Consider the following 19,159-nt stretch of genomic DNA (forward strand, 5'->3'; position numbering starts at 1 on the left):
AGAGTTTTATAGTATAAAAGGCATCATATTTGCACTCTATATTTATAACTATATATTTTTTAAAAGATAAATACATAGACATTACATATCTTATAAAAATAATTATCAAAAATAGTTATCATTGATGGCAGACATTAATATCACATGAGTTTCGCAAAAAAAAAAAATTAGCAAACTGTTTTACTGCAAATAATTTACTTTTTACTACAATTTACTTTTTACTACTTTAATTTTACAACAAACATTTTACTACAGACTAAATTAAACAAAAATCAAACACTCTAAAAAAACTGTCAATATATTTCTATTAAAGAGCTTTTAAAGGTTTGATTTTGGATTGATTGGTCTATTTATGTGGAATGGTCCAAAGGAAATTTTTTTTAAAAGAACTATTGAGTAGTTAACTATGCAAAGGGAATGCTATTTTTTATAAATGTGGTGCTCCTAATATAATTATTTTAATGTTCAAATTGTTAAGGCAAAGTTATTTAGTAAATGCAAAGTTGTTCATATGTTGTTGACGTTTTCACTCATCAATTATTAATGATGCAATTGTTGTTGGGCCTCAAATGACCAGGTTGGTTTGTGTTAAGGAATTTAATAAGTGCATGAGAGATATTTAAAAAGTTGATCAACAAATTCATGTTCTACAGACATTAAGAAAAGCATACAACTGAAACTACAGGTTAGGTTTTTGTTTGATTACCTAGGTGATATTTAATCCACAAAAGGTGTACTAACATCATACTGATAATGAAATTTTTTTATTTTTTTGTCCATGATGCAATTTCCTTGATGTTAGCTTCAATAGCTAAATTATTTTGTTTGTATTACTTTTGGCGCAAAAACTCATTATCCTACCAACCAACTTGATATTGTAAAGCTTATTAAAAAAAATATTTTTAATGCTTATTGAATATGTTTCTAATGCCTAACAAACTAAGTTATAGTTTTAAAAATTTCTAAAAGGTATTTTAAGTAAGATAAAACAGTTTAATATTTTTTCATAAAATTTTTAAAATATAACAAAAATTACGTTTAAAAAAGAGAAGTTAATAAGAAAACTTTAGGCTTAAAAACTTTAAACTTTAAAGTTAGTTGCCTAACTTTAGTCAGACTAAAAATTTAATCTATTAATTTTAGTTAGACCAATTTAATTAAAAAACAAACAACTAAGTTTATCTTTCTTATCTTTCATCTAAATTGAAATCTACAAACCTAGAGTAAGTATCAACTATTGATGAGAAGTTCAAATAATAACGGTTTCACCTGACATTAGGTTTTATTTTTATCCTCTTAATTCTTAATCTTTGCTACTGATCAATATTTTATCAGTATATAATGCATCATTATGGTGTGATGTCATCATGTTTTCAAGATTATAATAGTTTTATTTTTTTGACAGTATAGCATATATGACATATATGTTGATAAAATAAGCTTTGTTACAAATCTTGTATATATTATATTATTGTATTATTAACATGTATGTCAAGAGATTTATAGTATTTTAAAACATGTTTAAAAAACTTATTTTAAAACATGTTTAAAAATATTATTTTTGATGTTTAAAAATTTGTAGTTATGAAAATGTAATTAAATGTTTTTTTTAGATCGAAAGTATTGTGAACCTAATCCATGCAAAAACGGTGGAACCTGTATACCATTAACTGGAGGCTTCAAATGTTTGTGTGAAGGTTATAAAGGAAAAGAATGCGAAAGTAATTTTTTAATTTAATGGTTGTTACTTTTATGTATTCCAATATTTTTATTGTCAAGTTTTTCTTTAATTGCCAAATAGTTCATTTTGAAACTAATTTTAGGTTCATACCGTTTTTCAAATTTTTTTTTCAGTCATTCAGTATAAAAGCATGTTTATGAAATAAATGTAAAAGAATAGATATATGATTTTTTTTTAAGTAGTTGTTTTAATATAATTTTAATTGTGTTTGTGTTTTATTTTCTAAATGTCGCAGTTTAAAAAAAATGTTTTAAAAATGATAAAAGAAAATGTTGGAAAAAATGTTTTGCATAAGTAAATAGGAAATTATAACATTACACTAAAGGCTACAATTCAATAGAAAAAGAATTGCAAATCTTTACACACTATGTTTAGTTGTGTTATTCAATGTTTTTCTCAGACAAAGTTGATCAAATACAAATCTGGTGATGGAAATAAGAAGGGTTTTTAATATATAAAACTGGTTAGAAAACTGCTCTAAAAAAAAAGAAATGTACAAAATTTCTCAAAGTTTGTTGAAAGAGTTTGAAATAAATATAGTTTTCATTTTTTTAAGTCACAAAAAAGTGACAAACTGTAATGATTCAAATCACAAAAAGTAACAAACTGTTATGAAATTCAAAAAAAAAGTGCAAGAATCTTGTACAGAAAGTTGTATGACAATTTTGTTTTTGAAAATTTCTCCATTATTGAAGGAGACAAAACTTATATGAATTATGAACATCAGCCTATTATATATAAATATAGTGGAAAATGCAGATGAGAAATTTTAATAAATAAACCATGATAAATTTGCTAAAAAAGTCCTGATTTGGTAAGCTATTTGCAGGAGTGGCAAAAAAATTTTTTATCAAAAAAAGTTAAGAATTTTAAATTAAGTTAAAGTATGTTCGTTAAAGTGTCTTTTTACCTCTCATTAAATCACTGATAGTAGACATGTGTTCTAGCCTGATTTGGCTTCAGTTCATTATACTAAACTGGTTATGAAACGGTATAAATGAAACAATGTTACCATTGTGCCTAAAACAGCAAATCCTCAAAACTGCTCAAAACTGAGAGTTAAAAAAATACTGAAAAACCTTTTATACTAAAATCTGCTTTCACATTAATTCAAAGTAATCTACTTTCACATTGTTTTATGCTTTAGAAAGAAGTTCAAAGTAATCTACTTGAGTTATGAAAATCTGAAAATAAGTTAATAAAGAGCCATTGTTTTATAGACTTTATTTTTTATTAATGTCAAAGTTTTCTTCACCATATGATAAAATTTCCTAAAACATTATAAAAAATCTCTGATTATTTTCTTATTTTACATACCAGAAATTGTGTACAATAAAACTGAATTCAAAAAGTCATCACTTTTACTACATTACTTTTTTTATTAGTAAATCATCTGAACCTTTCATTATGTGTTTGAGAACATGAAAAGTTAAAATTGAATTACTGTAATTAAGTAAGGCAAGCTGTTTTTTGTATTTAAATGTTATAAATTGTTAAATGTGGTATGTATTTAGCTGTATTTAAATAAATAAATTGAGGGCCCAATGAAACCAATAAAATTTAAAAATAGTAGACAGCTTCAGTAGGCATCAGCAAAAATCTAAACCATCACTAAAAATAAAGTAGCATCAGGATAGTAGGAAACTATGAAGATGGAATAGAACTTCCATCTTATTGTGTTTTTTCTCAATGTTAAATGATAACATTTCCAACCATTCGATGTTTGAGAAAGAAAAAAAAGAGTAATAAGATTTTTCGCAGAAAACAAACAGAAAGTAAATGCAAACAGAAAGGAGCAGTAAAACTATGCAACTTTGCTAAATGACAAAACACACAAGGTTGAACTTTGGTTAAAAAAAACAAAAACTAATAGCTTACTTTCGCTATGAAAGTAGTAATATTAGTAGAAATAAAAAAGAGAAACCTTACAACAGCGTTTCAGTGTTTCAAGGTTAGATGCTAAGTTCTAACTACATGTGCAATTCATTTTTTACCTTTCATAAACAAGAAAGGGTATCAATAATGGTATTATCCAATATGGATATCCAATGACAACAGTTGGTATGACAACAGTTTTCAATACAAAGAAGAATAAAAGATTAATAAAAATAGAGAATAAAATCCAGAATAAGAAAATGGCAAATATGATAGAAAGAGAAAACCTTAGCAGATACTAATTTTCCAGTAGATTCAGCATATAACTTCCATTAGAGGTCAGTAGTGAAAGTTTTTCTAAGAAGATGATAGTATAGGATTGTTAGAGTCTCTGTGAATCAGAGGCTACTAACAATTAACACTAAAATCCAAAAATGAAAAAACAAGTAGGTCTGATGAGTTTTACACCAGGTTTTAAAGATAAAATATTAATATGAATACCATAAATCTTTGTAAAAGTTATGCTAAAAAAAATCAATGGTGGCAATTATTTTTTTTTTAACAATTTTTTTGCAATATAGTCTTGAATTAAATTATTAGAGTGAACTAAACCATTTAAACCAAAAATGTACACCAAGAGCAAATGGTGATAGGGTAAAGTTATACTCAAAAAGTTATTTTTTGTTAAAGTTGCCTTCTCATAACCATCACTTAAAAAAGCAAGTTCTGTAAGCAACTTTTTTTTTATAAGGTAAGTTTACCACTAGTTTAAATATAACTCTTTTTATTTTGTTTTATATAATAAAATTATATAAAAGAAACTGAAAGCTAAAATAAAAAATGTGCTAACAATTTATGATCCTTATAAATCTATTATTTGTGACATTTTCTGTCTTTAAACTTGTGTTCTGTAGATTTACAAATCTACTGTAAGTAGTTAACATGCTCTGTAGGTACATCAACTTCCTCCTTCCAGTTATTTTATTTTAGCTTTTTTTTATCTATTTTGTTTAAAAAAAAGTATTCATTTCAAGTTTGAAAAACAACTTGTTTTTGACTTAATTCTGGCGCTCTATTCTCATCTCTCTGTTAAGCTTTATGGAGCATTAGTCAAAATTTTCTTTTTAACTACATTAATAAAAAATTCTTTAAAAAAATAATTTTTTAAACATAAATGTTTTACTTTAGTTTTATTTAAACAAATTTAAATAAAGTTTTTGTCATTCTTTTACTTAGAAATACTGTAATGAAATTTCAAACAAAAGCTCTATTAAGCTTAACAGACAGAAGGGAATATGGCTGCTAATTTTTATAAAGTATTTTATCCTAGCTACAATGATAAAAGATGTTGAATAAATAAATTTAATGATTTAATCTATATTCAATAAAATATGTTATAAAATGTTTATAACCTTTTTTAAGTATAAATGAATACATTATATACATAATATCATAAATTGTTTAGAGCCTGATCCCTGCCAGCCTAATCCATGTTTACATAATGGTAGATGCAATGATTTCAATGGTAATCCTACCTGTGAGTGTGAACTGCGATACTCAGGTGATAAATGCCAAGGTAAGTTATATTTACCATCTATGCGTATCTTTTTTTTATTTATATAACTTGCTATTCTAAAAATTGACAATAATATTTAATATTTATAGTTGATAATTGTGAACGCTGCCACGTGAATGCTCAATGTATTAATGGTCATTGTGAGTGCAATACTGGCTTTGAAGGTGACGGCATTAACATGTGTCAAAGGGTTGGTTAGTTGAATTGTTTCCTTGATTTTTTTTCTTTTTTCTTTTATTAGTTTATGTAAAATTGGAAAAGAGTGAACAATTTTTATTTATAAATAGCATTACACAGGATTTTTTAAGTACAAAAAAGAACTTTTGAAGTTTTTATGTAAGTTTTAAAAGTCTTTTGTTTCTTTCTCAAGAAATTTGACTTATATAAAAGCATAGCAAACATATTGATTCTTCCTATCTAGTCAAAAAACAAATTTTAAATCAAAATTATTTAAAATTTGACCAAACTCATTTGACCTTTAGTAACAATTCAGATTTGCATTAAGAATGCATACAGTATTTGATATAGTTTTTTATATTATTGAAAAAAAAACAAACAAGAATATAGTTTAAAAGTATATTAATAATAAAAATAATGCAGTTTTATTTTTAATATATTTTTATAAAAAATTTTTATTTAAAGTTATTTCTAAAATAGAGTCTAAAGTCTTTCAAGTTGGCATCATTTTGTTGTCAAATTGACACCCCCTCCCTCTGATAAAAAAATTATTTTCAATTAGCTTTGATACATGGCTTTTATTTGCAGCTTACAATCCATTTTTTGCCATCAAAATATGCTTTGCTTGTTATAAATTCAATTGTTACTACTGTTTTTTTTTATACTAGTAAATGATAAAAAACAGGAAATTTAAAAAAATATAAATTTTTTTAAATCATAGTATATTTTGATTCCTCTGGATTGTAGTAAATAAATTAAAGACTAAAAAACAGTAGTTTTATAATTTTATTTTTTTAACAAAAAAAGGGCTTTTAGGAGTCACAAAATGTTGTAAAAGTCACAAAATGTTGTAAGAGTCACAAAATGTTGTAAAAGTCACAAAATGTTGTAAGAGTCACAAAATGTTTTAAGAATCACAAAATGTTCAAAAGTCACAAAATGTTTAGCAGGTCATCACTTATTCTCTACCAAATTTTGGCTGTTTGAAGCAGTCTTTCACAGTATGTTTGTGCAATCATTCCTTACATTAGAGAAATACATATATGTGCAAAGTGAGTTAATGATTCACAGTTGTAACATCCCTTGTATTTCTTTCTTCATATTTCTTCATATATAATTTATTTTACTTGCAGTCAACTGAGAACTTACATTGACTTGATCATTAACAGATAATGGTACCGTATCATTATCTGTTAATGATACAGTACCATTATCTGTATTATATCTCTATATGAATTGATATGATACAGTACATTACTGTATTATATCAATTCCTATAGAGAAATTAGCAATGATTTTTGTTGGTCTATCTGTCAAATAAATTGTTCATCTGTCAAATAAATTGTTTTGGCTGTTTAATTATTGTTATTGCTTCCCTCCACACCATGATGTCATAGTACTAAGTAACATTAGTAAATACCATTATGAGATTTCCTTACGTTCCTTATTATTTATTATTTGTTATATGTTATTATTTGTTCTCATCATGACGCTTAACACCAAATATAAATATTACATTGAATTTAACTTATTAGATACATGTTGAGAGCAATACCACAGTAATGTGGCAGGTATCAAACTTCTCACTTATGATGCAAGTGCTCTACCACTACGCCAATTAAGTGTACCACTGCTGAGTAAATTATTAATAAATTTGTATTTTACTCCTCTACCTTTTCCAGTGACATTAAGGAAATTTTTTGTTGTTAAGTTAGTGTTAAGAAAAATGTGTTATACTATTTTATTGATAGAAATTTTTTGTTGTTTTTTGTAAAACAAAAAATGTTTTTTTTGTTTGAGCATTATTTTTTTATTTTTGTGGTTTTATTTATCCTAAGATGAACGTTCAAAAGATCCATGCATAAATCATCAATGTCAAAATGGAGGCACATGTGTAACAGATATTATTACATGGGGATATAAGTGTGTTTGTCCAGATGGATTTGGGGGTAGATACTGTCAAGGTGATGCATTGTAATTTATTTTTATTTTTTAAAACTTCTTTTGAACTATAATGCACTTAATTTTTTCAATTTCTTTTAGATCGCTTATCTGGTGGTAGAGCTGATCCGTGTTTAATCAATCCATGTCTAAATGGTGGGACATGTGTTGTTGTTGGCGAAACATATCAATGTGCTTGTAATATTGGCTTTAAAGGACCAAAATGTGAAGGTATTCAAAATTTTTATTCTTTTGGAGAAGCAACCAAAGAGAAATCAGAAGAATTAGTTCTCCATAATATATTGATTATAATTTAGGAAGTGAAATGAAAAAAAAAAGGATAAATAAAATACATCTACAAATTTGCCTTCATAACATAATAAAACATAGCTGCAGCTAACAGAGCTGCAGCTAACAGAGCTGCAGCTAACATAGCTGCAGCTAACAGAGCTGGTCAGAAATGGTTAGAATACTGTTAAAGTTTAATTTATACTTTTTATTATTAAAAAGGATTATTAAAAATTATCAGTAATACCAAGAGATTATTATTAAGAGATTAATTGTTAAAGAGAATTTATTGTATTTTTAAATATATAAAAATAATAAGAAATAATGCAAGTTTGTCAACATTAGTATAAATTTCAGAATTTGTAAAGAATTAAAATATAAATTTAGAAGAAATAAATGATTAAAAATGTTACTAATAAAAAATAAATATTTAGAACCATCGTTAGGTGGAGGATCACAAGCTGTTTGTCATCCTAATCCCTGTTTAAACAGTGGTAGCTGTAAAGAAAATGGTAATGGGTTTGATTGTATTTGTGATATGCAGTACACTGGAAGTTTGTGTGAAGGTTAGAGTTTTTAAACTTTAATATGCATATATGTATTAGTATATTTATAATGTATGTGTATATTTGTGTGTGTATATATATATATATATATATATATATATATATATATATATATATATAGTTCTATAGTTTGTTGGCTTTAGGAAGAGCGGAAGGAAAAAAGTGATTCTTACGCCAACACATACGTCACTTTTAATTACTTTTGACTTTCGTCCAACATTTCCGTGTTGGACGAAAGTAAAAACCATTAATTTAATTACAAATTAATTGTTTTTTAAAAAAACCACAAAAACGCAAATTTAATTGACCAGAATGTTTTTAAAAACATTCTGAATGTTTTTAAAACATTTTGAATGTTTTTAACAATATAAACAATGTTTTTATTTTAATTTTTTTTAATAAAATGTTTTTATTTTTATTTTTTTTACTGTAAATCATGCGCGGAGTGTTGCTACATCGACTATCTTATAGCCTGACTCGCAAGGGAGTGCTGCTACATCGACTGACAAATAGCCTGACTCGCAAGGGAGTGCTGCTACATGGACTGACAAATAGCCTGACTCGCAAGGGAGTGCTGCTACATCGACTGACAAATAGCCTGACCCGCAAGGGAGTGCTGCTACATCGACTGAGGGTTTGGTTGGGGCAGGCAGTCTATCATTATTAAAAAAAAAAAATTCCGGTCTTGCATTTTAATTTTTACTTTTTGTCAACAAAATATCGAAAAAACTTTCGGACAACATCTAAGGGTTCTATATATATATATATATATATATATATATATAGACCCGTAGCAACAAGGGGGGCAGCAGGGGATTTGCCCCCCCCCCCTCCAATAGTTTTTCAAATAAATATTTTTGAATAATTTTACTAAAAATTTACTTTATAAAAAAAAAATCTCATAAAAAATTTTTCGGGGTTGGACTGCCCCCCCCCCCCCCCAATATAACTTACGGCCCTGATATATATATATATATATATATATATATATATATATATATATATATATATATATATATATATATATATATATAAATACATACACACATGTTTTTTGTGCTTCTGGAGTAATATATCTAAAAGTTGATTTTTTAGAATTTTGTTTAAAGTGAAGTTTTTAAATGAATTGTTAAATGTTAAAAGGGCGGAAGTCCAAAAATGTAAAATTTCTGAAAACTAAAATAAACTGCATTTTCCCCTGTAATAAATTTTTGTTAATGGTTTAATAATTTTTTTTGAAGAGGATAATGTTTTTTCACCTTCAAAAAAATAAAAAATGTAAATATTAAAAAAAAAGTCAATTTAATTAGTTTGCTCCAGTATATAACAAATTTACTTTTAAAAATTTTTTTTTTTTACATATATATTATCCAAAATATATAAAAGATATATTTTAAAACAAGATATTTTTAGAAAATTTTTTTTTGTTTCTAGATCTGTATTAAATATTTAAAGTTATAGTTCCTTCCCCCTTGTAACAAAAGAGCTAGCTTAAAAAAATTTTTATTTCTTGCATTTTAATGTAATGATGTAAAAATGGTTGTTTTTAATTCATGAAAATAATTAACAAAAATAAAAAACAATTTTCAAATTTTTCCAAAAGTTTCTTCTTATTCACTTAGTAACCAGGTCTTTATATCTTTTAAATTAGAAAACTTTGTTTGCTTATTTACAACTATTTGCAGGGGTTAAAGTAGGTACCAGTAGTAAACGACCGGGGCCCCAGCTAAAAATGAGACTATTTGCAAATGTGGCTCCGGCAAAATTGTAAGATTTAGCAGGGGTTGATAGCCGGGGCTAGAAATAAATTTTTAGTTGTTTATATATTATAATTTTATACTTACATATACTATTTATTAAATTCTGGCATATATTTATGCCAGTATTTAATAGATAGGGACAGATACAGTAAAAGGATGCAACTTATTGAATAAGAAGCCAAGCAAGAATGAGTTTTGGTTTATTGTAATATATGATGATAGCTTGTTTGAGCATTGACCATGATTAGAGAAACAGCATAAAAGAGTAAGGCTAAAGCCTGCTGCTGCTGATAATAATAATGATGACGATGATGATGATGATGATGATGATGATGATGATGATGATGATGATGATGATGATGATGATGATGGTGACAATAATGATGGTGATAATGAGGATGGTGCCAATAATGATGATGATGATGATCATTTTGATCATAATGATGTTTATAAATCCATATATTTACAAAATCAAACATAAATTTTGAAAAAAAAAGTACTTTAGGATGTATAAAAGTTTATGCAGCCCTAGTCACAAACCCGGCACTGACTATATTTTATCAAACCCGGTCCCGGTCAAATATCATTCGCGGTTATTTACTAGGTACCAGGTTGCAGCACCTTCTAGACAGTTTTCAAGATCCATCTGAGGGTGGCATCCAAAAACCTTTTTTTTTTCTTTTTCCAACAAAATGAACAATGATTGTTCTCTCCTCCAGCAGGTCTTAGAATTGATCTGGAAGGCACCAACATTCATCACCTATTTTGACTCTTGCTTTGTTTGGTCTTTTGCAATGCTTTTTTTGCAGGCTTTATAAAAATTTTAGCAGTGTTTTTATATTCTTATAAATGTCTTCATTGCTTGGATTGTAAGTATCCAATAATTATTTGGACTCTCTAACGAGTGAAAGTTACTCTCAAAGTTATTAGAAACTTTTTAAATATTTTATTATAGTTTGTAGTATAAAAATCTAATGCTGTAGCTGATGCACCAGCACACTGGAATGCACCAGCACACTGGAATGCACACTTTGGCAGCTTTGACAGTTTTAATGCTCTCTTTTTCAATTTTTTTTATATAGCGTTTCATAAATGGTTTTGAATTAGTTCAAAAGTTTCTTCTGCCAAAGGAAACAAAGCTTCTGCCAAAGAACTTCATAATGGCTTGATTCTATTTGTCAAGAAGTCTTAATTTCAATTTTAACAACTTTAGAAATGAAATCTGTCCAAAGTATTTGATGTTGGTATCATCAACATAAAGTTTTATTATGTTATGAAGGCAAATTCTTTGATAAATATCAAAAATAATAATTATTTAGATATGCCAAATTGCATAAAACCTTGACAAATAAAATTAACAAATAAATGAAATGAAATTAACAAATAAATGAACAAGATCAGATTGGATTACTTTATGCTCTGTAGTTTTAACACTTTCAAAATTTATAGTAGTGACATCAAAATCAATGTTACCATCAAAACGATGAGAAAAATCAGTTAGTGATCAGTCTACCCACCAATAAAAACAATCTGAAGTTTGTTGTTTAGTATATCTGCAAATTTATTAAAAATGTAACCAATAATTTTTTTGTGATTTTGTAGAATTTTTTGACATCTCTTTCGTTTTTGTTTCTTTTAATTTTTTTCAATTTTTTTGTTTTTTGTATTAGTAAAGTTTAAAAATATTCTTTGATTAGTAAGGTTTAAAAATTTTTGACTTGTGAACTAAATTTATTTCATATTGTTTTCTTCCTCTTGAATTTAATTATATTTTAAAAATAAAAATATTACATGCTTCAGATGTAACAAAAGGATATTGTGTGTTTTTTGAACTAAAATTTTATTTAAATTATATATTTAAATCAATTTTATCAATAATTTTAATATAGAATAATAATCTCATGTATTCACAAATGTATTTCGGCTTCAATTTAATAGTTTCATTTATAGCATATTTGAAAAGTATAATGATATACAAGTACAATGACTGTTTATTAACTAATTTGCATAGAATTTATTTTTTGTTTAATTTGTAGAGAATAAATGTTTCTAAACAAAATGAGTGGCACTTATTTATAAACTAAAAATTATTTCATTATTGTAAAAAGTTATTAACAAATCTATTAAACCTTTCTGGTCTGTATATTTAACCAAATACTTTGATCTCTCTATTACAATTACGTTCAAAGCATCTTCAAATAAGTTTATTTCATACAAGTCAATATTATTATCTACATATAAAGCTACACCACCACCTCTTTTCTATTACCTATGTCTTTTTCTATTGTTTCTACTGCTTTTAAATTAGGTGAAATGTAAACTTTTTTGTATGTGTTTGTTTTTCCAATTTTTAACTGAAAGCAATAGTGGATTATGCTTCAATTCATCCCGTAAACCAATAAGAATTGGCTAAGTTTTAAAGAAGTACTTGACTTTTAGATACATTACTTTCAGTCTTTTAATAAAAGTTAGCTTAACTGTAGAACCATTTGGTTTACTTTGCTTTTTTCCACAGTAGATTTTTCTTCTAAATTTGATTTTTAAGACTTTGGCAACTCAAGTATAACATTTTTTTTTTTTTTTTTTGTATATTTTTTATACATTTTTTATATAGTATGGGAATTGGCTAAATAAAAATGATTATTTTATTCAAAAAAAAAAAAAAAGAAAACTGTATATTTTATTCAAAAATCAGTTAAATAACAAAATAATAAAATAAGTTTACATTTAAAAATAAATGTTATATTTTAATTTTGTTTTTAGTTGTAATATATTGTTCTTCAAAAAAGTACTTTGATATTCGATTTTTGCTTTAGTTGACAAGTGTGCTAAATGTGACCCTCATGCCAAATGCATTAATGGACATTGCAAATGCAGAAATGGATGGACAGGAAATGGGTATGAGTGTATTAAAGGTAAACAAAAAAATACTTTTGTCTATTATTAATCGTTAATAGGTTTCTCTTTTTTTCTCTCTTTTTTTCTTGTTGAACATTTATTGTTATGAACAGGTTCTTGATATTGTTTAACTTTGTTTCTCCACCAACTTTTATGAAAGAAATATATTTTAGTTTTAGTTTTTTTAGAGTTATTTTATTTAAATTTACATAACATTTTGAATTATTTCATGTAAATGTGCGTAACGTTTTTGACTACTTCAAGCAACTGTATATAATACTTTAAATTAATGTTCCTGTACCACTTTTTTATTGTAATTTGTTACCAATATCAAGTTCCGTTCATTGTCAGTTGTTAAAATTATCACTTCATCTTCATTACCACTGGTTACCAGGAATTGGTAACCAGTTGTCAAAGTATTATACATATTATACTCTTTAATTTGCTGAATTTAATTAACAATTTATTGCTGAAAACAATACATTCTTCTCTTTATTTTTTTTTTATCAATACCACATTTTTTTTTACTTTATATTTTACTGAGTACATAATTCAGAACAACATTTAGAGAAACATTAAACCGGTTTAGAGAATCATTAAACCGGTTTATGGAAACATCAAACCAGTTTATCTTAAAAACCTTCTTAAAAAACTTCTTAACTACTGTATATTGTCAATAAAAAGAACATTTTACTTGTAAACATAACTGCACTTAATGTTTTTAAAGATCTGGTTGGCAATCTAATCTGGTTGACAAACCTATCCTTTTTGATGAATGTAAACTTGCTAATAAAATATCACACAATATGTTACAATTTAAATAAATTTATTTATAGTGTAGCTCAAATAGTCTTTTTTTTTAAACGAAGCATGGAAAAAATATGTTTACTAAATCAACGTGAAATTAATAAAAAACATCTTTTTTTTCATGATTTTGTATATAAGCCACTGTATCATTTGGCCACCACTTCTTTTTATTCACATAAATGAGTTTTGATTTTTTTTTACCATAACAGTATCAATATTAATATTAATTGCTGATAATGAAATTGATATAATGAAATAAAACAAGGGACATATGTTTGTATTTATTAAAAATGAAAATATTCAAGTCAAAAAAAAATTTGAAGAGTTTTGCTGCTCCTAATCTTTATTTTTCTCTCTTTATAAAAATTAGTCTAATATTAAGATTAAAAATCTAAATATTTTTTAATTGTAGACGATGGTTGTGGTGGCAAATGTGGGTTTTATGCTGAATGTGAAACTCACGTATGTCAGTGTCAACCAGGATATGTTGGCAATGGGTATACCTGTTCAGGTAAATAAAACCTTTCTATTATTTTGCAGTCAAATTTAAGTATATAAATAATTACTTCGTCTGTAACAGGGGATTTCTATATCTTCTTTTGTATGAATTGTAGCTGCTCCGAATCACCCATCTTCATGCGGCATATGTGGAACTAACCAGATGTGTTCTCCGACCACCGGAACATGCGTATATATTTAAATAAAAATAAATGCTTTTCTATTGTTTTGTGCAAGCTAAAATATATACATATCATATCACGGTTCGTTTGATGGATATTATTCAAGAGAAAGATGTCTTAGAAAAAAGAGGCCGCAACTGAGTTAAAGTTTGTTATGTCTTTTTTAATGCGTTGCTCATTAAAGCTTGCACAGCTTGATGCGTTCACACACATATATATATAAATAGAGAGAGTTACTTTACCTTAATTATTGAAATTCAGTTCAGTAAGTTATATTGGTTTAGAGGTGTTTAGATATTCTTATTGGTTATATAACAAATCTTATTTTTTATTTAGAGTACTTTTTAGAGGTATTGATTGTATATAACTATTTTTTAAATATGACTTTTGCAAACAACTTAGAAATCTCTTAAGTCAAGTTTGTCTTGTCCAATATTTTTCCGTAAAGAGCTGTAATATTATTAAGAAAACAACGGATGTATTTTTTTATAGCTTTATATGTTTATAACTGTATTGTATATATACACGTACGAAATTGTATTACGAATTAAATTATATTATATCGTCTACGTAAGGCGTACTCGAATGTGAATTCTAAATTGTAACTCCTCTGGTAATTATAATTTAGAATTTTGACGTTTCGGTGATAAAAGTATGAGTATTTTGAGACTTTCATTGAGCCATTTTAAGATAAGTAGAAAAATTAACAAAACTTGTAACGACATATTCATGATAAAACTAATATTTTTCAGCTTAAAATTGCCTAAACATTAAAGGTAAAAAAAAGAGAATCATTTTTTTCTTCTTCTGATCTTTATGACATTCTAAGACATTTCGTTGATATTTTATAAAACTTACAAGCTAAAATACAACAATATAAACAAATACAAGTGAAGTTTTGTAATATAATCAAAAATTCTCTTCACCAAGACTCCAGAGGGGGGCCGCAACAGCGAAGAGGTTGTTTTTTTATGAAAACGCTTACCAATATGAAACCAATATGAAACCCAAAACTCTAACTACTAGCATTAATTTTTTTATAAGAAAAAAACTTATCTTTACACAAAAGATTTTTTAGGTAACGATTTTTTCGTAATAAAGGCATTGAAAATTTTTTTTTTATATTGAGCCTAATGTTTCAAACATATAAACAAATTAAAAATCAACACATTAAACTGCATCAAACGATACACACAAACATTCATATTTACAATATAATTACAATCGTATATATGTATGCATATATATATATATATATATATATATATATATATATATATACATGAATATAATTTTTTCCGAGTCTGATATTAGTTCATTTATTTATTTGTTGTTTAATTTTTAATTTATTTATTTGTGATAAACCTAAATTAACTCATATTGTAAACAAATACTTTTTCAGATTCTTTTATTTTTTGGGTAGCATAAAACGTTCATTTCGAAAAAGCGTTCATATAATATATACGTTATAATGTACCAGAATTAGTCAAAATGCGTCGCAAATTATTTGAGTAACGTATGACGTCTGAAATTAGTTATAATTTTCCGGAGACACTAAACTATATCTATTTATATTAACGAACCATATTTATTACATTGAAAATCTTTATCATCGAAAGCAAAGTTTTTATAATCGAACTGCAAGATTTTATCGAAACGCAAAGTTCAAAGCGCTGTGAAAGTTAATTAATGCGTGCGGCTTTGTAAGCTTCTTTTACTATTTTTTTTTATAAATCATTTGTTGCATATAAATATATATATATATATATATATATATATATATATATATATATATATTATAATATTTATATATATTATATATATATATATTTATATGAATAATATATATGTGTATATATATATATATATGTATATGTATGTATATATATATATATATATATATATATATAGGGTTAGGACTATTGTAGTTGTAAAAATTAAATACAATTACACATTAGAATACAATAATACTGTATTGTAATATATTGTAATTGAGTGGGCAAATATTACATTGTAATATTTGCCCACTCAATTTGCTATTCGCAGTATTTGAGATAAGTTGCGTTTAATAAACGCGAAACTTGCGCATTTTTTAAAATTTAATTAATAAGATGCTCCAAGGAAACCTAGCCTATATATATATATATATATATATATATATATATATATATATATATATATATATATATATATATATATATATATATATATATATAGGCAAGGTTTTCTTGGAGCATCTTATCAATTAGATTTAAAAAAAATGCGCAAGTTTCGCGTTTATCAAACGCAACTTATCGCAAATACTGCGAATAGCAAATTGAGTGGGCAAAAAGTAATTTGAATGACCTTAGTCGGCAATCCAAACTGAAATCATTTATGTGATATCTTTAGTTTTTTGTTTTAAATTTAGTTTTTTTATTTTAAGCGAGAGAGAGTTGTTTTATCCTAATTATCGAAGTTCAGTTCAGATAGTTTTATTGGTTTCACTGTATTTAGATATTCTTCTTGGTTATAAAACAAACCCCATTTTTTATGTAGAGTACTTTTTAGAGGTATTGATTGTATATAACTATTTTTAAATATGACATTTGCAAACAACTCAGTAATCACTCAAGGTTATAAAATAATGTTAAGTCTAATAGTATGTAACTATTATTTTTATTATTAACAGAAAAAAAAGTCTTTTTTTTTCTGTTTTATACTTTATTAATAGCGAAAGTTATTATTTTTGCAGGAGCCAAATAATTGATCAAAGAATATTTTTACAAAAATATTTTCATCTTTTTGCTTAACGTTTTTACATAACGTCTCACCGAAATTGTTGCGCTTAAGATGTCCGACGCTAACGTCATGACAAATTTCAATTAACAGTATATATAAATAACTAATATATTAGTATTAAGTACAATGAGAAAAAAAATGTTATATTTTCATGTGATGATAAACTTTGTAAAAAATTGTAACGTTTGTTATGGTTTGTACGATTATGCAAACCATAATAAATGGTACTAATAAATCTTGCGAAACAATGACTGTAAAGTCAGGGGAAAAATTAAAATTAAAATCTAAAAGGTTACAAAATGAAAAAATGCTGAATAAAGAAAACGATAAAAAGAACTATTACAAATCAATTTAAAAAGTTAAAGAAGTAACATCTAATCTAGCTAATACTATTCTATCCATAGATTATAACGAACTATTTAATCTCGGTTCGAAGTTTGTTCCTATTAGGATGTTCGTACCATGTTCGTTCAAGCGCATAAATTCGAACCATATTTAGATATTTAAACAATAACTTAATCATCTGCTTTAAAATTTTAGTATAACAAAAAAAAAACTGAAGGAGTTAAGTTAAGATAGGATGTTTTAGGAATTTTAAAAATGCTTAAGCATTTTAAAAGTAATCTCAATAAAGAACATGGGGAGAGTAGTGGGGGAGAGTAGGGTAATGGCGAACGCGGGATAACTCCGAACATGATCAAAACGGCATAATTAAATTAGAAAATAGAAGAAGATATGTAACGATTTCTTTTTTTTTCTTTTTTTTTTTTTTTTCCTAATTCATTTTGCCGTTTGTTAAAAATTACAAAAAAGAAAAAACAATAGTAGAAAATCCTGAAGAAAAACATTGCTGTTTTCAAACTTTTTTAAAAATTTACTTAACTAATATGTGATAAATAAAACAGTTCAAACAAAACATCAGCAATAAAATAAATTTTTGCTAACAATCTTCCAGCGGAATAATTAAAAAAAATAAAATAAGACAAAAGTGAGATTACCGTGAAAGTTATTAATCTCAAAAAATTGCGTTAAGTTTTATTAAAAATAATGCAATATAAATAAGTATTTAGGGCTGATTAATAAATATCAACAAAATCATAAAACAAAGAAAGAAAAAAAATTAGTAAAAAAAGCTATAGAAAATGTAATAATTCTGAATAATTTATTTAATTCAAAACCTTCTAAATTATTTTTAAAAGAGATATTTGAAATCTAGTATACCGAAGCCCATATTTTTTTTATGTAGTCATTTAGGTGCTCGCAGAAGTCCTTACGGTCTCATCGCATAGCACCGCGGAAGAGCAATTAATTAGAACTTTACGCCTCCTTCCGTACCAATGTCATTTGTGGGGCTAGAGGCGGTGTTAAACCTCAGACTTCTGCGTTCTTCTGCGTTCTTAGCCAGAACTCTAACCACTGCGCCACGGCTGCTTATGTTTAGTCAATGAGAATGTTTAAGAAAGAAAAACTCAACCATTATTATTAGTTGGTCAATGTTTGAGTAAAGAAGAAAGAACAAAGCAATTATTTTCTTTTCTCTGAAAAATTGGAATTGTCAAGTTGGTAAAATTTTTTTTTATTTTTATTTTTATTATGGTCTTCATGATCATCCTGCTACTGGTAACATGTAACCCATTGCAACCTGTTCCATGTCCTGCTACCTTGTGGGATTCGCTTTCTAAGCAAAGAATAGAAGGAGTTTGTTTTCTGTCATCAGTACTATTTAATATTGGTCACGCCTATAAATATATATAAATTAATATTTTTTAATTTATTTTTTGTGTGTGTCTTTTATATAGTTGGAGGTGCCTTAGTTACTGTTTTAACTCACCTGCAAATGTATGTTTTGCGTTTTGTCTAAACCTCTGGCGTGATGTTGACTCATCCGTTAGTTGCTATCCGTTTGTTTGTATTCTGTCTGAACCTCTGGCGCGGTGTTCATTCACCCGTAAGTTGCTTTATGTATGTTTTTTCTATCTCTTTATGTTTATATGTATGTTTGTGTTTATATGTATGTTTGTGTTTATATGTATGTTTATGTTTATATGTATGTTTGTGTTTATATGTAT

At 26.2% G+C, this 19,159-nt stretch overlaps 1 protein-coding gene across 1 annotated transcript in view; it reads left to right on the plus strand.

Annotated features, from left to right (window-relative positions):
* Positions 1-14,895, plus strand: part of LOC100210999 (adhesive plaque matrix protein 2) — a 48,614-nt gene extending 33,719 nt beyond the window's left edge. Inside the window, exons 11-19 of the mRNA XM_065795616.1 lie at positions 1,614-1,721; positions 5,082-5,192; positions 5,282-5,386; positions 7,208-7,333; positions 7,413-7,541; positions 8,033-8,164; positions 12,741-12,839; positions 14,042-14,140; positions 14,244-14,895. Of these exons, the coding sequence (XP_065651688.1) occupies positions 1,614-1,721; positions 5,082-5,192; positions 5,282-5,386; positions 7,208-7,333; positions 7,413-7,541; positions 8,033-8,164; positions 12,741-12,839; positions 14,042-14,140; positions 14,244-14,329 (995 nt within the window). The 3' untranslated portion in view covers positions 14,330-14,895. The remainder of the gene's footprint in view (positions 1-1,613; positions 1,722-5,081; positions 5,193-5,281; positions 5,387-7,207; positions 7,334-7,412; positions 7,542-8,032; positions 8,165-12,740; positions 12,840-14,041; positions 14,141-14,243) is intronic.
* Positions 14,896-19,159: the final 4,264 nt, after the last annotated feature.

The sequence above is a fragment of the Hydra vulgaris genome, chromosome 04 (genome assembly GCF_038396675.1).
Source record: "Hydra vulgaris chromosome 04, alternate assembly HydraT2T_AEP".
Lineage (NCBI taxonomy): Eukaryota > Metazoa > Cnidaria > Hydrozoa > Anthoathecata > Hydridae > Hydra > Hydra vulgaris.